A 23,660-nucleotide genomic window follows, 5' to 3' on the forward strand; every position below is an offset into this window, starting at 1 on the left:
CAGAACCCAACAAGAGTCTTCAGAAAATACCCACAGTGCCTTTCAGAGAAATAGAGAAATGCTTTTAATAAGACCAGTATGACTGTGTTTATCTCCAATAAGTAAAAACAGCACTCCTAAGGTAACAGTACTGACCACCAAAATCCAGTGGTCACAGACGTCTGTGATAAAACACACATAACCTGTTTGGTTACTGGAACCAGATCCCCATTACAAGAAGCAGCCAATTCTCCTCTCCAGTGAGCTGGTAGTGAGAAGGAATGTGAATCAGAGGGAAGGCTTTATTACAGCAGAGATATACAAAAATAAAATACCCAGTTGGCTGCATTTCTGTTGTTTGCAGCTTTCCGGTAAGCTAGGTGAGCCTGGGAGGCAAACTGGAAAAATGGAGAGTACAAAAAAAATAATAATTTAGCTGCAACAGTCCGCTTGATTTTCTGGAACCAGCAGTCCACGCTGTGCAGTCCTGACTCTGGAGTGAAGCAGCACAGGCTAACTGTAGTTTAGAGCCAAGAGGCCTTCAAAAAGTAACGACTTTGGGTACTTTCACTTTTGGTTTTTGCAGCTTTGGTGTTTCCGTAATTTCTTCATAATCTGCGCTCATTCCACTGGCCCATCGCCCAACCGTAACCTGATCTGTAGAGTGAGAGACAAGAGATCATGGAAAGGCAAAGCACTACCAGTATACCGAACTTTGACATTTGAGGAAGATTTGGCCTGCAAGGGCCTGTCACTGGATCACCAAAGATCCATCAGTGTAGTTGTAGCTCTGAAGCCAACCCTCTTTACACAACTTTTTTAGTCCTAATAACACTTATGATGAAGATTTTAGAGTATGTCAGCCAAAAAATAAACTTGAGGAGGCACAATAGAGAAAAATTTACATTTCTCAATTCATGTCCCTACATATAATCAGTGCCATCTTTTTGCTGTTTAAATACTACTTAGACCAAGTAACACCCCTTTCCTATAGAAAACACCACTAACCAACCTGTATTTCTTTTCCAAGTGACAACCTAATTTGGAGAGCAACAAATTAAATTATACCAAGAAAATCCCATGGATAAATCAATGTTTACTTGGATTAACTTCTATGTATTAAAGCAGGCCAAATAATCCCACCTGAAGAAATGATAAACTGTAGTGCCCGAACTGCTTTGCCAGCTATCAGCTATCTTCCTGTAGTCAATCTAGAAGTACTTTGCATGATGCAAACTGATTTCAAAAAAATATTAGAATTCTTAGCAATGGTGTCACAGTTCCAATTAATTCAACTATTTTTAACCAGCAGTACTAGTTTTGAAACATCAGCGTAAGGACTAAGAGGTCCCTTGGGAAATTAAACAGCGCTGTCAGTCTTCATTATGGACATAAAACTTCTCAAAAAAAAGGGAGGAAAAAATGCCAGTTTCACTTCACATGAAATTTAGAGCCCTACTGCCAGAGAGCAGGAAGGCTTGTGCTGGACAGCACTAACAACCCTGGGAACACCTTTGAGCAATGCCGTTCCCTACAAACATTTCTTTTCTCCTACTGCATCTGTACAGGTTTTTGACTTACAGAAAGTGTTGACCACACAAAGGTCGTTTGCCGTAAATGTGGCATGCAGAAATCCAACAAGGGCTATGTTACAGGCTTTCAACTCAGCAGTCGTCTGAACGGGCACTGCCCAACGGTCTGATATGGCTGCTGAGTCTTTTCATACCAGAAACTTCTGTCACACCTGTTAATCTCACTTGTTCTAAACTAGCAGAGCAGCATACATCTACAGTCTTACATATGGCCTTGCATGCAACAATATCATATATACAGGATCAGATAAAGAAAGTGGCTAAAACATAGGCTTCTATCGCTTCCATAAATATTTCTTACACAAATTCCTCAACAATTTATGGCATATTATTAACCCAAAAGTTCAATAAGCCATACAAATGAAGTAGGAAAACACACAAATGTGTCACAACTTCAGTAACAGCATCATTCTTCAAACCCTTGTTTGATGCTTTTGCCTTCCTTAGCACTTTTTTTTTTGTATATAATGTAATTTTTCCACCCACACAGGTAACTGAAGGCAGCTTACTAGATGGTGAATCTAGCTGGACAGATCTCCTGTCTCCTCATTCCCTCCTGTCTTGAATGACTCGAACAGTTGCCTGTACACTCAGCTTTTACAGGCTGCCGGTACTACCATCTGCAACTGACATTATATTCAGTTCCACCACTTCACACGGAAATCGTCATCATCTTGTTCTACAGCTGCTAAAGTTGTGAAGAGCAGCATGAATACTGGCTAACAAATACACGTTAGTTCATATTATCTTCAGAAACCAACAAGCTAGATTATTTTTTTTAACTGAAAGTTCAAGTTTTACATTGCAACTTAATGCCTCCTCCACATACCCCTCAATAAAAGCACTTATTCCCAAAGGAAGATCATCTCTGCTATTTGCAAGATCTTTTCTCAAACTCTTTCTTTGTGACCAAAGCCAGGCAAAGCAGTAAATAAACATTACTCAGCTCTGCCATCAAACTCCACTCTATGCACTCTCCTGCATCTCACCTGCGTTCTGTTTTTCTGGACAGTCTTTTCTGAAATGCTCCACAGAGCCACAAAGTTTGCAGCAGCCACCTGTTAAGACAGAAAGTTGTTACTCATCTGGGAAAAAAACCAAACCACAACAACCCCCCTGCACTGTTTTGCTCTTTTGGATATTGGAAAAATCTTGTTCTACTTTTCTGTAGTGACAACCTGTACAAAAGATAAAGAAATTTCCCTTTGGAGAGGTCTGCATGCCTAGGCACAATAATACAACATGTTGGAGCAGATATGCAGCCAGTTTTGGAAGCCTGCAAACACAGCTTCCTCTGTGTCTCCAACAGACAGGGCTGTTTGTAATCACACTGCTCTGTAAAGCATCACATACTACAAATTTCAGTCACCACATACTGAGTATTTCTGATTTGTTGGAAGCTCTCTATTGAGAAACAAGCTGAATTCTTCTGAAATTCATACTCAAAGGAACTTTTGAAATTAACAGAAACTCCCGAGAGACAGGTAATCCAACTGCAGGTACTGAGATATGAAATATAAATTCCCCTCATAATCCGAACATTGAAAGTGGAAGTGATTTTTCTTACAATTTAACTGTGATGTAAGATCACACTTTTGAGTTTGCCAGGCCTCAAGTTTCTACTGGGAGACACTGGGACACAGAATGTTATTTGTTAGTGCCAACAGCGAAATCAGGCAGACCAGAATCTGAGTGATATCTTCAAACTTAGCTCACGTTTTTCATTAAAGCCTCTTAAACTGAAGATGTCCGTTTCTAGTCACGGTCCTTGTTCTGTGTGAACACGTCCCAGAGTCTTAAGGTATAGTATGAGAATACATTTTTACCACATACTTCGGTATATATACATTGAAATACCCACTGACTACATACATACAGCCTATTATGATTTTGTTTCTTTGTGCAGCTCTTGAAATTGCAAGGACAAGCAAGTTCTCATACTTTGCAGCTCACTGTAAGCTTGATGTTAAACAATTAAAACAGAAATCCCTAGGTAATCAATATTAACACTAAATTTTCCAGAATTTATCTGCTTTACCAAGAGTTAAAGATACTGAGAAATTCCTTTTAGTTGGATCCTCATTCACTTACAATGTTACTTTGTTCTGCATCAGGCAAATATGAAAAATGTGTTTTGGTTTTAGTAAATTTGTACACTCACCTTCGGCATACAATCCTTTGGGATTATCTGGACATGACCTTGACAGATGCCCCATCTCACCACAGATGAAACATTTTGCATATGGAAATGCCCCTGCAAAAACCCATACAATTTATGATCCACACTAAAAAACTTTACAAAGTCACAGACAACTCTGAACACATTATAATTACAATATATACTATACTATTTTACTGTAAACACTATGCTCTTGCACTGTTAAGTTCATTGTTATAATATTTTATTCCTTTAAATATATTAAACACAAATATATATGAACCACAAAGCTCATATTTCAGTAGTTAGAAAACTCAGACCAAAGCACTTTGAAAAATACAAAAATTTCTGAGACGTACCAACAGCTGGATCTACTTTTGCTTTGCATTTGCTGATGTCATGTTCTGTGGATCCACAGCGGTAACAGATTCCTGTACCCATATCTTGACTTTCAAGTACTGCAGGACAATCAGCAACACCATGGCCAGGTTCTCTACAGTGGAAACATACCTTTGAAAATAAAAATTAAGTTATATGCATTTTCATAGACAGTTCACGTAGCAAAACACAGCCCTTACAGGTGGCATTATGAAAGAATTCACTTATTTCTATTATCTGATTATCACCTATAGCCAGTGGACTTTTACAAGACCACTACTTCTCTTGGCTGAAACCTTCAGGGTACTATTGTGTACATCTCTCTAGTGTTGAGATTTAAGGCTACTCTAACATAGAGAGACAAGATCTGTGAACGGCACTCAAAGACCTGAAAATCCCAGTCTAGTAAGGCCTTCTGGATTTTTAGAAGGCAAACAAATCAAGGGATTTTCTCCTCAGGGAAAAACAACTAGACAAAAGAGACATTGTATCCTGTCACAAAATAACTGTCAGTAGTATATGTCATTACACCACATTATTATGGGTACTCTTCTTTCACCAACACCACCATTCACTTATTGACAACTGAGTGCCCTGGATGAATGATGGTAGGTGATTTTGACTACAGCACAGTTCCTCAAACTCTTTAAGTGCAACTAAGTGCTAAAGTAAATATAAGCAATGTTGCCACTGTCCCACAATTTACTCATGAAGAACTCTGGTATCTCACAAAAGATATAGGCTCTCTTTACTGTGTTCCTAGATTACATTCAGCTTAAGTTTATACTGAATGCATAAATTTGTGTTGAGATAACTGCTTTCAGACAGTCTCACTCCAATTGTCAAGCAGAAAATAATGCAGAAAAAGGCCCCAAAACAGCAGGAATATTGTACTGATGAATTACCTACAGAGATGCACTGAATTAGTTTCACCCGGGAGACAAGAGGGGCTGGGAATTCGACAAAGGGTAGCAAGAACAGTGTTCAACCAGAGCGCCACACTAAAGTCTAAGAGTTAAGCTGAAACTCCGTGTTTGTTCTCAAGTTGAGATACTTAAGTTCACTTTATTAACTTGAAATGTCACTTGGCATGTGCTATGCCTATAGGAGGCAAGGCGCTCTGCCTCCTCACTGAACCACCTCCTGGCAAGATCAGCGGAGAATAAGGAATCTGCATATTCCACACAGAGCCTTTCAGAAGTTTTTAACAAGCTGCCATGGACAGGCAAACACCCACCATTCAAGGCAAAACTCACCATGGCATTTTTCTTCATTTCTTGCCTCTTCAGCCTCCTATCCTCCCGCCGCTTGTCCTTCTTCAAGGCTATTGCTACGTCCTTCTCCAACTCAGCACTGTCTGCCTCAGCCACCTTTCCACCCCGCGAGCTTTCTTCCAGGTAGGCCGCGAACCCGTTAACGTCTTCGTTCAGGTAGTCCTTCTTCTTCTTGTTCTTCTTCTTCCTCTTCTCTTGCTCCTTCTTCAGGGAGAGCGGCCCGGCCCTGCCCCCCCGCCCCTCGGGGCCGTTCGCCATCTCCTCCCACGGGGTGGCCTCCAGCGCCTTCTCTCCGGGAGGGCCATTTCGCCGAGCCCACCGGGTCATGGCGGGACCGGCAGCGGCTCCTGCACAGAGACACGGCAGTGAAGGCGGGGACCCGCACACCCCGACGCCCCCCAGGGACCACCACACAGAACACCGTCCCCTCAGCCAGGCATGACGAGCCCCGCCACCCTTTCACTCATGAGGCGACAACAGCCCCTCACCTCGCAGAGCGGCGGCGCTGCCAAGGCGGCTTAGCGGACCACGCCGCCCGTCCCGAGAGGGGCCACGGCAACCGGCGGCGGAGGGGCCTGGCCCGGCGCGGACGCGGAAGCACCGCTCACCCGAGTCGGCCGCTCTGAGAGGGCGGCCCGTCCCGCCCGGCGACCGGAAGCGGAGCCGAGTCCCCGGGGCCGCCGGTCCGCAGAGTACCCGGCGTGACGTCACTTCCTGCCCCCGAAGCCGCTCTGGCTCGGCGCCCCGCCGCCATCTTGAGGCAGGGCCAGGAGGGCCGAGGTGAGGGCAGGGCAGGGCAGGGCAGGGCAGGGCAGGGCAGGGCAGGGCAGGGCAGGGCAGGGCGGTGGAGCCCCGCAGCCCCGCTCGGGAGGTGCGGGTCCGACCGCGAACGCGTCGGGGCCGCCGCAGGCGGTTCCCGAGGGGGTCAGTCCAGCGGCAGCGCTGTCCCGGCAGCGGGTCCCTACCTCGCCCAGAGGCGGCAGCGTGGCTGTGGAGACCCAGTGCTCGCCACCTTAACTGCGCCCTGAAATCATAGAATGGTTTGGTGATGAGGACAGAACAAAACGTATCATAGAATCACAGAATGGTTTAAAGATCCTCTAGTTCCAGCCCCTGCTCTGGGCAGGGACGCTTCCCACTAGACCAGGTTGCTCAAAGCCCCATCCAACCTGGCGTTGGAACAGCTCCAGGGAGGGGGCACCCACAGCTACTCTGGGCAACCTGTTCCAGTGGCTCACCACCCTCAGAGGAAAGAATTTCTTTCCAATACCTGATGTAAGTCTGCCCTCTTTCAGTTTAAAACCATTAGCCCTTGTCCCATCACTACACTCCCTGATGTCCCTCCCCATCTTTACTGTAGGTCCCCTTTAGGTACTGGAAGTGCCTATAAGGTCTCCCTGGAGCCTTCTCCAGGCTGAACAATCCCAGGTCTCTCAGCCTGTCCTTGCAGGAGAGGTGCTCCACCCCTCTGAGCGTCTTTGTGGTCTCCTCTGGACGTGCTCCAACAGGTCTGTGTCCTTACGTGTGTGCCCCCAGGGCTGGATGCAGCACTGCAGGGGGGTCTCACCAGGGCAGAGTAGAGGGACAGAATCACCTCCCTTGCCCTGCTGGCCACAATTGTTTTGATGCAGCCCAGGATATGGTTGGTTTCTGGTTTGTGAGCACACATTGTCGGCTCATGTCCAGCTTTTCATCCACCAATAACCCCAAGTCCTTCTTGCAGGGCTGCTCTCAATGTCTCCTTCCCTTCATCCCCCAGCCTGTATTGATAGCAGTGAAATGCGGTGTTCCCATGGTGTTTTTACCTGTTAATTAACAGAGTATGCTTGTTGTCTGTATGGTCTCATTGATGTTCCACTAGAGTGAGGATGCATCTGCATTTTCAAGGCACTTGAAAAAACTAACCTTCTTCCAGAGGAGTTTAACTTCTCCATGTCTGGCGTAAAAGGATTGTGGGATGTAGCCCTTTGCAGGCACCTGTGCTTCCTGGGGAGCAGCCAGAGGAGCAGGGAGGGTGGTGAGTGGTGGCAGGAGCTACTGCTTGTGTTCAAGTACCTTTCTCCTTGCGCAGCCCTGCTGCCAACAGCCTGTCTGCTCCTCAGAGTGGAGTGGGTGAATGGGCAGTGCGCTACTGCCAGCTGAATCCACATATCAGTGTGTGTAGGGGAGCACATTGCTGTGCCCCAGTCGCAGCAGAGGGTGATGTTGCCGACATGCCACAGAGCTACCGAGAGAGGGGAGGCTGCAGAGGCTGGAGGACTGCCATTGATGCTAAGCATGTGTGGGACAGTCCTAACGTGGGGGCCATGGCCTGTGCCGACTCTGCCCTGGATGCTGCTGCACTATTGCAGTTTTGACACTGGCATAATTTACGGTTTTATGCCATCCTTTCTTTGCAGATGGGGACCTGTGCTGGTGCAGTTACACCAGTTTAAATGCTCACATTGTTCAGTAAAGTCAGCCTTGTTTAGATGGGGTTTATCTTTGACCAAGAAAGTGCCTACCTTTGTCATGCAGTAGTAAAGCTGATTCAGACCTTCAGCTGTAAAACTTACAGCAGGCTTTCTTAAGAAGGACAGTTTTTGGAAACAATTTATATGACACATTTCACCCTCTCAAAAACACTCCCTTAAGGTTCACAAAGTAAATCTCCAGGACTATATTGTTACAGGCCCTTGCTTAGCAATGAAATAAATGTTTATAAATGCAGTAAGATTTTTTTCTCAACTCACTCTTCTGTTTCTTGTATTTTTAGCATTTCACTACATATACATTGCCTTTCCTGGTAATCTTGAGCTGATGTTATAAGGATGGCTGGGCACCATTCCTTCTATATTCGTTATCCTTAATGTTTGTGTTGCCCTAGAGAAATTGCCTTGCTGTATTTTGCTGATTTTCCGGGGCTTTGCGTCCACTAGAGGGAGGTGTGCACAAAGCGTGCGTTGATCTTACTCTTAAACTGCACCACTGCCAGTAAGAACAAGCATAGATTTAAGAATAATTAGAGTGCATTTACTGCTGGTAAAAATAATTGATGAATGCCGTTTAAGAGCCACTGTTAATAAGATAGGAAATAGAAAGAATCAGGATTTCGTTTTAAAAATAATAAATATGCTGATGTAGTTACAGCTCAACCACAGCATGAGATCCTAGTTATTCCTACAACGTGCTGCCAATGAGCCCGTAGATGAGAAATCATGGCCAAGGCTGATAGCCAGAAAGGGCTACTAGAAACAGGAAACACTGGCCCAAGGGTAGGGACGATAAAGCCAATCAAGGATCCCATGGGCATCACACATCACACACATTTCTGGCATATGTACACTATGTCTTTATTAGGCCATGTTTTTTGAATAGCTACATATTGATATGTTGGAAAGTTTTTAAATGGTTGTTAGGGTTTGTTTTAGAGAGCTGGGGTAAAATCCCTGCTAATCTGTGTGTATTGTACATGGCCAGATTAATTGTATGTATTACAGTAGATGAGGACTGATTTACTTGTCAAATGAAAGGAGAATACACGCAGACATACATTTAGTTACACCTATCTATGTATGTCGATCTGTCTGTCAGCTTATTTTCACTAAGTGGGGACAGCGGCGTGCCTCCTGGTGCATGCAGCCTGCTCACTGGTTTCGCCTCAGTGCAGGTTTTTGTTTGGCTGCAGCTTCCTCTGTCATCCTTACTGAGTTCACAGCAGACGGGTTGTCAGTCACCCCACTGGACGTGGAAATGGGTGTAGAGAACAGCTGAGGAACAGTGTAAGAAAGACCAGTGAGAAAGAACTTGGTTTGCTCTGTGTTATGCTGAAGTATTAATGTGTTGTCTTTCTTTTTCACAGTCTGATAGTCTGTGTGTGTGCGTGTAGGCAGGATGGGTGGCCCTTAGGATCCTTGATGGGGTTTGCAGGCAGTGCAAAAGGCTGTTTAATACCTTTCTACTAAATCAATAGGACAGTATTTCCCTCACAAATATAACTTATTTGATAGTGACCACACCTGTTTAAACTTGCACTGGTTTGTGCAAGTTTTGTTCCAATTTGACATTAGTTGTTGGGGAGCTCTGCTGTACACTAGCAGCAGGTGAAAAATGAGCAAAACAGCAGTCATGCAAATCACTGTAAAATTGCGTTGCCTTTCTTTCATATTTTACTAAGAGACACCAAATTGCTTGCCCAGCAGCACAGTCTAATGGCTGTCTTGGGAGTCTTTCTCATAGTTCCATCACAGACACAAAACGCTTTGGAGAATTGAAAATCTGGACTGGTGGATCCTGTAACATCTTTAGTAACTCAGGATAAAATCTCCTGGAATATCATGGTTTGAATCATTTGATGTTTGTAACCAGGAAAAGAGAAGCATGTGCAAATCTTCCTCTCTCCTTCAAAGACACTTTTTTTTTTTTTTGTTCATTCACTATTGTATCAAATAGCATAATTCAAGGCCTGACTCTGTGTTCTTCAGCCCATGTCTGTGGGAATTGTCCTCTTAGATCGCGACAGTACATCTGAAAGAAGCATATCTTGGGAGGATGGCAATTTGCAAGAGCCAACACAAAAAATGAGAGTGGTTAAGTGCCAGACAGGTCCTGCAACATAGGTTCAGGGGAGTGAAAAATGCAAAAGGGCAAGAAGGATGTAGTTGTAAGAAATCATGAAGGAACAGCAAGTGAAAAAAGTCTGCCTGCAAACCCCGGGATTCACAGCTGTGCTGCAGCTCTTTTACAAAACAGAAATGATGCAAGTGCATTTTTGGGGCCCAGAGAAAGACTGCGGTAAATTGGAAAAGGAGTATAAAGACATCCCCTCTAGTCTGGTGTTTGACAGAAGCACAACCATGAAGCTGAATGTGTCACAGCATCAAGTTCTTTGCAAAGCTTGACAAGTGACTTTGGTTTTGTTTTGGCTGATAATGTTCATAATCCTCAAATGCCTAAAAAGGGAAGTTTTGTCTGCTGAAGATATGCCAGAGGCTTTAGTTGTATGTACATATGACTGATGGTATCTTTGTTCGCTCTTTTTTTCTTGTTTGTTGGATAGTTAATACTACTTGCCACAGTGTCAGGGTGACATTTTCCTGTTGTTACAATTTTTATTTAAGGCTGGGGAGAGAAAAGAAAAAGTAAGGCTTGTTTCTGCTTAAATTCTTTTATATCTGCAGTATTCTGAGAGCCCCTGGAGAGGGGTTTGAATTGGTTTATTCACCATAAAATGAACAGATTACTGATACTTTATTATTTTTTTTTTTGCTTTCTTGAGTGTGTTAAATGATGACACATACTGTATTTAATCTTAAATATTTATGGATTTTAATTGCTACAACCAAGACTGCATCACCTTCAGTAAGCCTGCAAGCTGACCATTGTGCTATATTATTTACATCAGACTATGATGTGTGTGGCTCTGATTGTTTCAGGATATTTAATAAGTGCTTAAATGTGTTGCTCAATCAACTCACGTATGTTGCTGGATCAACTCACAGATTTAAAGATTTAGGCAAGTGCTTAACTACCTGGAGATGAACTGGAATATTTAAAGGTTAACCTGTGGTCACCTATTTTGTTTAGTTACTTTATATGGCAAAAAAACACTGCTCTTTGTTAGTTCTATATCAAAATGAAAATCTGGAAAGCATGGCTCAAGTGAAGGAGGATTATTAGACATGCACTGTCATGATAGCGCAGGAGTTTTCCCTGTTGTTAGTTTTGATGGCTGCCTGTTAAGGAAACATTATTTTCTTGTAGGAGGACGTAATTTTTGCTTTTTCAGAAACACACAGGGAGGAACTATATAGACTTTAAACGGCAGCACTACACTTTAGCTAGTATCTTAATATCACAGAGTAAGTTTTAATTTCTAGGGTTAAAGATAAAGTATAGATTATCCTCTGCAGTTCACTGGCATACATTGGCAGTGGCCTCTTCCATTTACAGTATTGGCTTTATTTTGAATAAAGCTGCTGTTTTTCACAGACTAAAGGAAAAAAAGCAGTCTCAAACTGCAAGCAGAAGCCAACATAGAGATACAGATTCCTTAGGCATGCTAAGCAGGAAGGGAGGGTGCTCCATGCTTCTTCTAATGTTTTCAGTCTTATTAATTTCTTGTATTCCATCAAGAAAAATACAAATCCCTTATTTCTACAGAAGAAAGTCCAGTTGCCAGTAGTCTCCACAGTTATTTGACAAGTGCCTGCGAAATGATCAATAGCTTTAAAGCCCAAAGGCATTTGGATAACTAGCTCTTGTTTAGGTATCTCCTATTTAGCTTCTGTTGGAGCTGGGCACCTAGACAGGTCATAGAATCATAGAATGGTTTGGGTTGGAAGGGACCTTAAAGATTATCTAGTTCCAACCCCCTGCCATGGGAAGGGACACCTCCCACTATACCAGGTTGCTCAAAGTCTCATCCAACCTGGCCTGGACACTTCCATCCACAGGTTCCTTGGGCAACCTATTCCAGTGTCAGATATTCAAGATTTGCCACTGACTTTTGGTATTAGTAATTTATCTTTGGTTTCTTGAATGGTTTGGGCTTGAGAAGGTGTTCTGACTTGGAGGAGGGAAGTCCACCTCCAAATATGGATATAAGTATCTGCATACTTGTTGATACAGATTTATCTATCTAGGTAGTCTCGTCAGAATCTGGGCCTTTTTAGACTTTAAAAATACAGATATTAATTATCTTTAATGTGGTCGTCACTGGTGTTCATGAGGTGCATACGTTTTCATGGTAATTCTGCACATGCCCCTGTTGCCAAATGACTATCAATATAACTGAGAGGAAATTCTGCTTCAGAAAGCAGAGCTACAAAATCCCCCTCTACTCTGCTCCTCCCCCTCTACTCTGCCTTGGTGAGACCGCATCTGGAGTACTGTGTCCAGTTCTAGGCTCCCCAGTTCAAGAAGGACAGGGAACTGCTGGAGAGGGTGCAGCAAAGGCTACCAAGATGATTAGGGGACTGGAACATCTCTCTTATGAAGAAAGGCTGACGGATTTGGGTCTCTTCAGTCTGGAAAAAAGATGACTGAGGGGGGATCTTATCAGCACTTATAAATACTTAAAGGATAGGTGTCAGGAGGATGGGACCAGGCTCTTTTCAATGGTACCCAGTGACAGGACAAAAGGTAATGGGCACAAAATTGAGCATAGGAATTTCCACCTAAACATCAGAAGGAACGTCTCTCCTTTGAGGGTGGCAGAGCGCTGGCACAGGCTGCCCAGAGAGGTGGTGGAGTCTCCGTCTCTGGAGACATTCCAAACCCACCTGGACGCGTTCCTGTGCAACCTGCTCTGGGTGACCCTGCTCTGGCAGGGGGTTGGACTAGGTGATCTCCAGAGGTCCCTTCCAACCCTACCATTCTGTGATTTTGTGATTCTGTGAAAACTGGAACAAGAGCTAAGAGAAGTACTTTGGTAAAGGCGTAGACAGAAAACTTATGGAAGACATTTTAATTTCAAACAAGAATACACATGCAGAAACTGAACTTCTATTAACTGACATCAATAATCAAGGTTTTTTTCCCTTTTTCTAGGAAACTCTTGGATCCATCTGAATTCCCAGAAAAATTAGTAGATTAACAAAATATGTTCATTACTCTTGTTTACTGATAAACTTAGTATTGTAGTATAGCTGGTATTTCCTCGTTATGAGCCCAGCCTTCTTCTAATTTATACTAAGTGAATTAAAAATGTGGTGTCAATCAGAAATAATATGCTGTACAGTAGATCATAGAATCATAGAATGTGTTGGGTTGGAAAGGACCTTTAAAGGCCATCTAGTCCAACTCCCCTGCAGTGAGCATGGACATCTTCAACTAGATCAGGTTGCTCAGAGCCTCATCAAGCCTGGCCTTGAATGTCTCCAGGGATGGGGCCTCCACCACCTCTCTGGGCAACCTGTGCCAGTGTCTCACCACCCTCATTGTAAAGAACTTCTTCCTAATGTCTAATCTAAACCTACCCTGCTTATTGCCCCTCATCCTGTCGCTACATGCCCTTGCAAACAGCCCCTCCCCAGCTTTCTTGTAGGCCCCCTTCAGGTACTGGACGGCCTCTATAAGGTCTCCTCAGAGCCTTCTCCAGGCTGAACAATCCCAGCTCTCTCAGCCTGTCCTTATAGCAGAGGTGCTGCTCAAGCCCTTGGATCATCTTCATGGCCCTCCTCTGGACCCGCTCCAACAGGTCCATGTCCTTCTTTTGCTGAGGGTTCCAGAGCTGGACACAGTACTCCAGGTGGAGTCTCATGAGAACAGAGTAGAGGGGGAGGGTCACCTCTCTGGATCTGCTGGCCATAGTTCTTTTGATGCAGCCCACGATGTGATTGGCCTTCTGGGCTGCCAGTGCACATTGTTGGCTCATATCCAGCTTTTCATCCACGAGTACCCCCAAGTCCTTTTCCGCAGGGCTGCTCTTTATCACGTCATCCCCCAGCCTGTATTGATAACGAGGGTTGTCCTGACCCAAGTGCAGGACCTTACACTTGGCCTTGTTGAACTTCATGAGGTTTGCATGGGCCCACCTCTCCCGCTCATCCAGATCCAGCTGGATGACATCCCATCCTTCTGGCACATTGACCACACCACTCAGCTTGGTGTCATCTGCAAACTTGCTGAGAGTGCACTTGATCTCACTGCCTATGTCATTGGTGAAGATATTAAATAACACTGGTCCCAGTACGGATCCCTGAGAGACACCTCTCCATCTGGACATTGAGCCATTGACCACTACGCTCTGGATGCGACCATCCAGCCAGTTTCTTATCCACCGAACAGTCTACCCATCAAATCCATATCTCTTCAATTTAGAGAGTAGGAGATGACTGTATATTTGTGCCCTATTGGATGACTTGACTTGGTAGGACTTCTGTACTATATGTAGTGCACTTCTGTGTATGCCATGTCTTCAGGCGTCTTTGCAGGCAAAAGAAATGGCTGTTTAAAGTCTTTAATCTTTTAATTAAGCCTTAAGCTGAAACTAAGCTCTAAAAGGCATTACAGTAGAAAGATGAACATTAATTATTTCGGCAGGTCTTAAATTACATTCTGACAAATCTTATTAGTAAAGTAATTCTGCATATAAATATTAGCTATAATTCATTCCCCATGTTATCTCCTGCCTTTTTTGATATTTCCAGAGAAAAATTACGTCATGTGTGTTCAGGTGTGCATTAGTCTTGTAAGAGTGACAGTTTCATGAACCTTTGAAATCTGTCAAGTCAGTTTTTGTTAGGACAGTGAATGATCTAGGTGTAAGGTGTCACAAGTGAAATCAATTATAGCTGTCATAGCTACAGGCTTGGGTCTTAAGCTTTTAAATGAGGCTTCAGTGCATGTAGTTCCACCTACAGTACAGGAAGCCCTCCTAGCAAGGCATGAATTTTGTGTGCTCTTTCCATGAGACACATGAACACCAGTGCATGGAATAAAGCCAAAATTCAAAGATACCGCAGTAGGTCAGTCTTCAGCCACTCTGCTGCTACTCATGTTGTGTTATATTTCTTGGGAAGAAAATGTTACAGTAAATCCTCCACTGTCTTGCTGTTTTTCTGTATTAACAGCTCATATTCAGCCCTCTGGTGATGGATAGACCTTACAACTTACCAGAAAACTGAAGAGCTGCAGACTGTGCATGTTTGTTCAGTAGCTTACTGAGTCACATGAGACCTGCCTGCTAATATATGGTAATTTGTCTTTTGCATATGTCATAGGAGCCCAGTTACCAAGTACAGGAAAGTTTTAGCCCCCTTTGTGAAGGTATATATGTGTGTTTCTCTTTCTTTGGATCTGCTGTCCTGAAGCATCCCTTGCTTCCTCCTGAGGGGGCCCCACATGTGCTACTCCGTGCCCTGGGCTTGGGTTTCCTGCCTCCCTCACCTGGGTCCAGACTCTGACCCTGCTCCTGGCTTGACTTTTATGTTTGAGTCAGCCTTGATTTTCCAATTTATTGACAGTGCTCTTTAGCCAAGCCATGGACTTGTTGCAAGAGCTGGCTTTTCTCAGGATCAGTCGCTTGTGTGCGTTAACTTCAACACAGCTCCAAACCCAGTTCAGGCTTGGCACAAATAATTTGGCTTATGTGTCCATGCTTGAATCTCCCAATATATGTAATTATCCTCCTGACTGTCTGAAAATTACCGAACCTTTCTTCTATGCTTTCAGCCTATGTTCTTCTCCTCCACTGTTTTTTCTCTTCCTTTACCCTGTATGTGCCTTGAAAAAGGTCTGTCATTAAAGCTAACGTTTTGGTAGTGAACAGGTGAAAGGATCTGTAGCTTTCTGAGTGCCTTTGGTTCCCTTGTGGTGTAAATGCAAATCAACACAGTATATTCTTATCACTCCATCCATTTAGACAGGGTATTTATTGTTAGACCAATATTTGTATGGCAGTTTCAACACAGAAGAATGTGCTCGTTGTACAGAGGCACCTCTTGCAAAGTCATTGTACATTTCCTGGTAGAGCTGAGAGTACAGTGCCCACTTTTCCCTTGCCGTCTAATGGCAAATTCCACTCCAGTTCTCACCCTGCGTGAACTGCCTAATGGACCACTGGTGGGCTTTGATGGAGCATGACCTGAGAGTTTACTTCTGCTGATCCCTAGTCGCTGATGCGTTCATTAAGAAGATTATAAAAGTATTTGCGGCAAGGCATGTAGCTCTTGGAGTACTTAATCAAATAAATTCCAAAGATTTATAGAGAATCAGGGTCTCAATGTATCAGGAAAGAGTTTTATTGGCAGAAGAGGATCTCAGCAACATAGAATTGGTGGCATGGGGCCACCATGAGAAGGCAAGACCACCAAATATGAGAAGGCAAGAAGTAACATCGTATGCCTAGGGTTAGTGCAGCAACTCAGCTTTTTAACTGTTAATATCTTCTTATTGAATCATAATCTGTAGAATTCCCATTTTGTGTTTGATAACCTTTCAGGTTGTCTGTTTCCTGCTGCAGCCATTCACCAGAGCATATCCCCTGGAAACAGTGCATCTGCAGTGTCGCTGCCCTCAAGCTGCCATTGAAGGCTTACTGGAAGAGCCCCCCCCTACCTCCCCACACCCTCCAGCCCCAGGACGTACTCAGCTTGGAGATAAACATGGTCCAAGCAGACAGCAAACTGGTCTGAAGACCATAATGATAGGTTGGACTGAGTAGGACTGAGTAAAGATGTCCAGTATAATGTTAATGGATATATGACTGTCCAAATTTCATTTAAAATATTAAATAGTGATGTGAAGAATGAAAATATTAATCAGCTGAGTTACTCCTGCTGACAGTATAAAGGCCACAGAGAGTGAGAAAGATCACAGAAGTGAAAAATGTAGGTGTCAAATCACAAGCCTTTACAAAATAATCCATATGAGGAAGAGTATTTTGATTGTGAAGGACACACTTGGAAGCCAACAATACAGAGAAAACCACAGTTTAATTGTAGCAGAGAGTAAATCGTATTAGGGTATTCCTGTTTTGTGGAGACTTAATTCCATGCCTGGTCAGAGCACAGGATGGCCAGGGCATTTTTCTGGCTTACTTACTCATCTGCAGGCCTTTTGCAATAATTGCTTCAATCACGGGATCGCAGAATTACGTAGACCGGAGATCTAGAGGTGATCATCCCACCCCAACCCCAAAGCAGAGACAATTTAGATCATATTGCTTATGACCTTTTTCCTTGAGTTTTGACTATTTCCAATGTTTGACCACCCTCTTAGTGCAAAATGGCCTTCCTAATATCTAACTGGAATTTCCAGTGTCCCAGCTTGTGTCTGTTGCCTCTTGTTCTATCACTGTGCACCTCCAAGAAGAGCCTTGAGCTTGTCTTCTCTATATCCTCTGATGTAGACAACAGTTACAGACATCAGTAAGATCTCCTCTTAGCCTTCTTTTCTCCAGACTGAATAAACCCTCAGCTTTGCATCGTATATCATGCTCCAGCCCCCCTGACTGTCTTGGTGGCCCCGTCCAGGACTTGCTGCAGTTTGTCGCTGTCTTTCCTGTACTGGGGAAGTCCAAAACTGGACATGGTACTCCAGATGAAGTTGCACAAGTACTCAGTGGAGGGGTAATAATCATGTCCCTCAAGCTGTTGGCTACACTCACATGTAACACAGCCCAGTATGGGCATACTGCTGACCCATGTTCAGCTTGCTGTCCGCCAGGACCCCAAGTTCCCAGCTTGCGTTGTTGCATGGAGTTGCTTCCTCCATCCCAGGTGCAGGACTTTGCGTCTGCCTCTGTTGAACTTCATGAGATTTCTGTCAGCCCATTTCTACAGTCAAATGCACTCTGAAGAGCAGCCCTGCTCTCCAGGGTACCAGCTGCTCTCTTTCATTTAGCACCAGCAGTGGCCTGGCTGACCGTGTAATGCACCCTGTCATCCAGGTCATTATGAAAGGTATTAAAACAGAATCATCAGCTCCAATATCAACCCCTCAGGAATGCTATTAGTAAATGGCTGCCAGCTGGACTTCCTACCACTGCCTATCAGCAGTTTGCAAGTCAGCGGGAGAAAAGCAAGTAGAGATTATAAGCTAAGCACATTTGGCCCACAGTTGAATTTTGTGTTGATCTGAGTGTTTTGGAGATCTAACAGTTAAGACTTTCCAGTTTTACTTGTTTGCCTTCTATGTGAAATCAGCAGAAGTCTCTTTTCCACCCCCAGAATTACTATTATTAACCACCATTTAGAAAGCCAGTAGCAAAATGTTAGGGAATGTAGCCAGCATAGATGAGGAAGAAGCAGCAATCATTTGGAAGCTCCAACCTACTTTATACGCGACAGCTCTCCTTCTGAGCGAGAAATGAGCACACCATGCTGCTGATTTCCAAGAGCTGCTAATTCACCATCTAGCTCTCAATTAGTTTCCAATTGTGATTTTTAAAGTCTGTAACTGGTTGTGGCCTAGCTATCCAGTCACAGCTCTTCAGATATGACCCACTGAAAAAACTTCACAAGGGGCTTTGCACCAGGCTGGAGTAGTACAGATGTCAGCTGAGAGGTCTCTGATGAAGAGTGCATTGTTAGAGAAGTCCCTACGACATGAGAATTAAACTAGGACTAACACATGTATTCGCAGTGTTTTCTCAGAGCTTACACTGCGTGAGTTTTATAAACTGAACTAGCATTGCTCAAGGTGCTGCAATGTGCTCCAAAGCGCCACTTTGGACACGACTGGACCGCATGTCCTAGACGTACCCATACCTACAGGAGCAGTGGGTACCTCAGCAGTGTCATTTTGCTCTCTGCACAGACCTGAAACATTTTCTGCTGATACTACTCCCCACTCAGCAGGAGCACAGACAGCGCATTCATCAGACCATGTTTTGACTTTTTTTCCTGAGAACTAGTATTTTGAATGTGGTTACTGTGAAACACTGAATATATTTCAATATGCAAAAAAGAAGCAATCAATGGGACTGTTAGCATCTGCTATCTTTTCTTTCCACCAAGCTGCTCACCACATGAAATAGCAGTGAGCACAGGGATCTTACTCAGGGCGGCAGTACATCCTAAGGATGTACTTTGATGAGTGTCGGTTACCTGGAACCTGAAAGCTGTGGGGGAAGACTGGGACAGGCCATGCTTGGCAGGTTTATGTTGGATACAGACTATCAGCAAACTGATTTGCCTGCTGATTTTTGGGCCAGCTTGCTGCAGCCCAAGGCCACAGGCCAGAAATGATGCCTGAGGGAAACAGCTAAGAAGTGACCTGGTGAGTTCTCCAGGAGTAAAAAGCTCTGAGTTTTTGGGATGACATGGTAAAGCATTTTGTGTGCAGATCAGTCCTGAACAGAGAAGAGACGGCTCCAATGCAGAGACACCATTGAGTTCCTGATGACAGGTCAAGTGGTGGACTTCAGAGACTGAATGCATATGCAGCAGCCTACTCCAGTTAACTGCTGAACTCACCATGGTGTCCAATGGTTGCTGAAAAAGCAATGAGCACTTCACGGCACCTGCCTCTCAGGCTGGCAGCTTTCAGCTGCCGAGACAATCACTGGAGAGAAGTGTGTCTGTGAATGAAAATAGGGTGCTGGTAGGAGACTTCATGAGGATGGCCATAAGTGCAAATGCAGGATAGAATTAAAGATTTGTGCTTTTTGCATTACTGAGGTAGTACTTTTCGTGTCACCAACCAAGAAAGAAAGCGAAGCAGTCCCCACAAAAGAGCCTACCCAAGGTGGTTGTATTGGGTGCATCCTAGTAAATCTGCAAAAAGACTAGTTTCTGCCAGTGCAGCCAGGCATCTAAGGAGGCATCAGGTATCAGGTAGTGTTTTATTACACAAGATATTTATACATAGATATACAGAGGTGCCTTTCTGTCAGAATGGCAGCCATATTTACCATCAGTTGCCACCATCAGCAGCAAGATCACTTCCTGCCAAACTGAGGCAAGGGTGGTGGCACTTTGATGTCTTGACCTCTTTCCAGTTTCTTCTCGCAGTCAACTAGATAATTGACACCATCAATGACAATCTGGACTAGCTCCACCTACAACAAGAAGAGAAAAATAGTAGTAATAGAATCTTTAGCTAATGCTGTTAATAGAGGAAGGGAAAATTGGCTTGTACTGCAATGACAGCAGGTAAAGGAATAAGTAAGGAGCGTCGTGGTATAGACATCACACACTGTTTGGCACAGGGAATTTGGGTCATGCTGGTCCGGTGGAAACCCATAGTAATTCCCTTCTCCTGTTTGCCCTGAGTTTGGGCCGCCAGCAACAGAAATTTTCAAATAGGTTCCTAAAGTTATTTCCACCAAATTGTGCTCCTACTAATATTTCTGTAGGAACAAAGCAAGCAAACAAAAGTCCTTCTAGAAAATGTTGAGAGACCTATTTCAAATGTGACCACCACGAGTGTGCAGGATCTTCCCCAGATGCTTGCTGAAAAGTAAGGCTTGGCATGACAAGTGGTACCTGTCTGTTGTGTTCCCCACCCTCATGTATGAGGATGAAGAAACCAAAACAGCAGTGCTGTGAGTGCTTAGCATCACTGTGCAGTTCACGCCGAAGCAGCTACTGCTGTTGCTGTGTCTTCCCAGCTCCCATGCCCATATCATCCCTGTGCGTGCAGGAGCATTTATGTGAGTACAGTCTCAGACAGAAACTAACTGGGACGGTGGTGCAAGGAGAGGAAGACAGAGGCTCATTGCCCTCATTCACACTGGCCCTGGCCCTGGCCCTGAGTGCTGCTGATAGTAGTCCTTCACATGGCTGGGGCTGGGAAGATGGCCAGACTACCTGTTTGGCCATAGCCTTTTAGACTGCCTGAGAAAGCTTGTCAAACCAGAGTCTTGTACTTCTTCACAGGCACGGCTCAGGACCATATGTTCCCCTGTGGATGACCATGAACACTGCTGCGATGATTTGTTAGCTGTGGGGAGAGCTGTTCTACTCATTCTGCCAAGCATGCTGGCTTTGCTGATGTGGTTTTGCCAAGCCCAGGACTCACATCTCTGAAGCAGAGGCACTCATCCTAAACTCGTGCTGGCTCTACATCATCCATCACTCCTTTGTTTTCAGCTCTTGATTTACACTGGCAGGAGTGGGATTAGCTCCAGGCCCAGAGCAGCACCAAAATTTGCAATTCTGTATGGCAGGGGGTAGTGGTGTCTTTGTAACCTTATTCAAAATTGCTGAAAAATACAAGGTGCCCTGTCCCCAGCAGACTTTCTTCACAGGCAGTGACATGTGAGGACCACAGGCCCTGTGGTATTGTTAGCCAGCAAGCTATAGCACTGATTTTTCTTAATCTTCATGAAAGGGTTCATTAGCAACCTTTAATGACTGACTTGTTAAAACGGAATGTGAAGACTAAATCCCATTGTCTCTTTATTGTGACAGTTGCTGATTTTCAAGGGATTTCTTTTTACTATAAAGCATTTCAGTGGCTTAGCAGTTTATTTTATTGTCTTTTACAGACCAGCTGCGTTGGGGAATCAGAGGTCTGAATTTGCAGCCTCCAGAAGAAAAGGAATTTCATATTAAGTTAGCATTGACCAGAAACTGCAACAAAGCAAAAATACAAACATTTTTATCTTGCACCTTGGGGAACATAATTCAGTTCTGCAAACACATTTACCACATAATGGAAAAATATGTCTTATAATAAAACATTTCTATCCCCTTGAGTTAGTCTTGTCTTATTTAGACTTCAGAATCTTCAAGGCAGGGATTGTATCTTATCTGTTGGCTTAATCCTTTGAATCCTTGCTGTATGAGGCATCACTGACTTCAGTGGAAGTCTTCATATAAGCAAAAATTTGTAGGTTTAGGCCATCTGTCAGTAGAACTCATATTAATTAATCATGCTGTGTAATTATTCTGTATTATTAGTGTTATTTTAGTATAAAACACACATCATGATGTTTCATGTATTAATAAATATCTTTGTCACATACTGTTTTTGCAAATGATACAGCTTAGCAGTTTTTCACTCTTATTTATTTTGGTCTAGATCCAAAGGAACTACATCAAACTGCATCAAACTCCAAAATTTAGAATTTACAAACCCCTGTCGACATGGCCCTTGGCTGAGAAGACATTCAAGTACATGTCTTGAAAGACCTGACTTGGCTCTGTCCCAGTGGCAGAAAACCCAAGGTGAGTGAGGAATGGAAGCCAGCTGGCTGGCTGTGGACCAGTTTGAATCTAGTTGTAACCCAGGTGCATTATCCCAGGTTTATATTCATGTTATGAAAAGCCACCAAGAATCAGGCTGAACACATGTGTTGGGCTGCAACACCGCAGGACTGAACTACATCCATACCTAAACCTCTCAGTGCTGCGCTGTTCTGGATAAACACACCTTGACAGCATACTTTTCTTTGCAATTGACTTTTAACTTGCAGCAAAGCCCCCAAGGTAATTAAAATTTTGCTGCTGGGCAAGCAGGCAGCCCTTCAAATCCTGGCATGTTCAAGCAGGTTGGCATCTGAGCCCAAATCATGTATTGCGTTGCTAATGGAGAAAAAGGGTTCTCAGGAGACATCAGTCCCACCAGGGCCTGCCCGGCTGACCATACCTGAGAGGTTACAGCATGCACATGGGAAATGAAAGACATGTTTGACAGAAGGTTTGGACCTCTGTTTACTAGCACTGTGCTCAAATTGCCAGACTTACAGGGTCTTGCAAGGTAAATTTTTGTTTCAGTTCTTGATGTGGCCAAGGGTGAACACAGCCCTGGTATTGGTGAGGAAAGGGAAGCTGTAGCAGTGCCACAGGACTTGCAGCCTGTGACCTGGAGTAAGGGTTTGGCTCAGGCAGAGCTCGTGGGAGGAGGCAGCATCTCTTTGGCATGGCTGTTTCTCCCCCATCCTCCAGTAGATTTGCTCTTAGGAGCTGTTCTACTTTAGAAAATACTTAAATATGAAACTGGAATGAGGTCTGGGACTGGAGGGAGTCTCCCAGGAGAGCAGCAGCACCATCAGGCTGTAGGGTCATTTCCACTCTCTGGCACAACAGATACTCATTCAAACTGAAGTAGCTTCAAAACAAATGTCTGAGATGAACCCATCTCATTGTAGCCTACAGCCCAACAGGGAGGGCTCAGAGCTGACGATTAAATCTTTGCTCTGATTTAAACCTAGCTCTCCTGCATCTTCTGCTCAGTGCCACACAGGACACATGAAGATGGCATTAACTCCTCTTCCTCCTCAGTTATTTTGGAGTGAAAGGACTGGCCTTGTCCTGCTGTGGAGAAAGTGCGTAACTCTGAACACTAAAAGGAACACAACTCCTTAAACCAGTCCTGCTTTCAGTGTCCCCTGGGTGGGTTAGGACTTGGTCCCTGTTCCTTTCCCCAACATTTTGCAGCAGGTACAGCAGGTACTGCCCAATGTATAATAGCTAGCTCAGTGCCCACTGTACAGCTTACAAATGTGTCTCATGCCCAGCACTGCAGAGACCGATGGACACTGATCTCAGCTGGGCACTCCAGCAGGCAGGTGGGTCTAAGAGTTTGTGCTGTGATGCTCAGAAACATCATCCTGTTGGATGTCTGTTACCAAAGTCAAACCTTTCTAGCACCTATGTGCACTCAACGGAGATCATCAGCACATGGTGCAAGCAGGTCACACTTGTGGAACATGCTCATGGTTGGTTTTTTTCATTGCTATAACAGGAATATTTGTCAAGCACTTCATGCACGTTAATAATTTTTCTTTGAGTAAGCATTTCCATTGGACCATATTCATCAGTAGTAAAAAATGCCATGGCTCCACTGAGGTCAGTGGAGTGAAGCCAGCTGGAGGGAAACTGACTCATATCAGTACTGATCTGAGCT

General features: G+C 44.2%; 2 protein-coding genes and 1 long non-coding RNA gene across 7 annotated transcripts in view; 1 reads left to right on the forward strand and 2 right to left on the reverse strand.

Moving 5' to 3' along the window:
* Positions 1 to 40: 40 nt before the first annotated feature.
* On the reverse strand, positions 41 to 6,066 carry ZCCHC9 (zinc finger CCHC-type containing 9). Of its 2 annotated transcripts, none has more exons than XM_054186488.1 (6): positions 5,990 to 6,066; positions 5,364 to 5,728; positions 4,089 to 4,239; positions 3,733 to 3,825; positions 2,561 to 2,629; positions 41 to 636 (listed from the first exon to the last, which is right to left on the reverse strand). In XM_054186488.1, the coding sequence occupies exons 2-6, from the start codon at positions 5,706 to 5,708 to the stop codon at positions 521 to 523; spliced, it is 774 nt and encodes a 257-aa protein (XP_054042463.1). In that variant the 5' UTR covers positions 5,709 to 5,728; positions 5,990 to 6,066; the 3' UTR covers positions 41 to 520. The 2 variants fall into 2 exon arrangements, with proteins under 2 accessions (XP_054042463.1, XP_054042464.1); XM_054186489.1 differs by having other exon boundaries at positions 5,870 to 6,002.
* Positions 6,067 to 6,106: 40 nt separating this feature from the next.
* Positions 6,107 to 21,686, forward strand: LOC128902321 (uncharacterized). Of its 4 annotated transcripts, XR_008463741.1 has the most exons (4): positions 6,233 to 6,656; positions 6,742 to 6,889; positions 14,936 to 15,058; positions 20,687 to 21,686. It is a non-coding gene; the product is annotated as an uncharacterized LOC128902321 (long non-coding RNA). The 4 variants fall into 4 exon arrangements; XR_008463742.1 differs by lacking the exons at positions 6,233 to 6,656; positions 6,742 to 6,889 and adding an exon at positions 6,107 to 6,161; XR_008463740.1 differs by lacking the exon at positions 6,742 to 6,889.
* CKMT2 (creatine kinase, mitochondrial 2) overlaps positions 19,632 to 23,660 on the reverse strand; it is a 28,336-nt gene continuing 24,307 nt past the window's right edge. The window contains exon 11 of the mRNA XM_054185104.1: positions 19,632 to 19,866. Coding sequence (XP_054041079.1) covers positions 19,747 to 19,866 — 120 coding nt within the window. The 3' untranslated portion in view covers positions 19,632 to 19,746. The remainder of the gene's footprint in view (positions 19,867 to 23,660) is intronic.

This window comes from Rissa tridactyla, chromosome Z (genome assembly GCF_028500815.1).
Source record: "Rissa tridactyla isolate bRisTri1 chromosome Z, bRisTri1.patW.cur.20221130, whole genome shotgun sequence".
In the NCBI taxonomy this organism is placed as follows: Eukaryota; Metazoa; Chordata; class Aves; order Charadriiformes; family Laridae; genus Rissa; species Rissa tridactyla.

Bases quoted from the DNA above. Each gene is read 5' to 3' on its own strand.
- ZCCHC9 (XM_054186488.1), bottom strand. From the start codon at position 5,708: ATGACCCGGTGGGCTCGGCGAAATGGCCCTCCCGGAGAGAAGGCGCTG. The intron at 4,240-5,363 runs GTGAGTTTTGCC...TTATTTTCAAAG, and splicing joins AAATGAAGAAAAATGCCATG to GTATGTTTCCACTGTAGAGA. The intron at 637-2,560 runs GTGAGATGCAGG...CTCACTCTACAG, and splicing joins TCCAGAAAAACAGAACGCAG to ATCAGGTTACGGTTGGGCGA.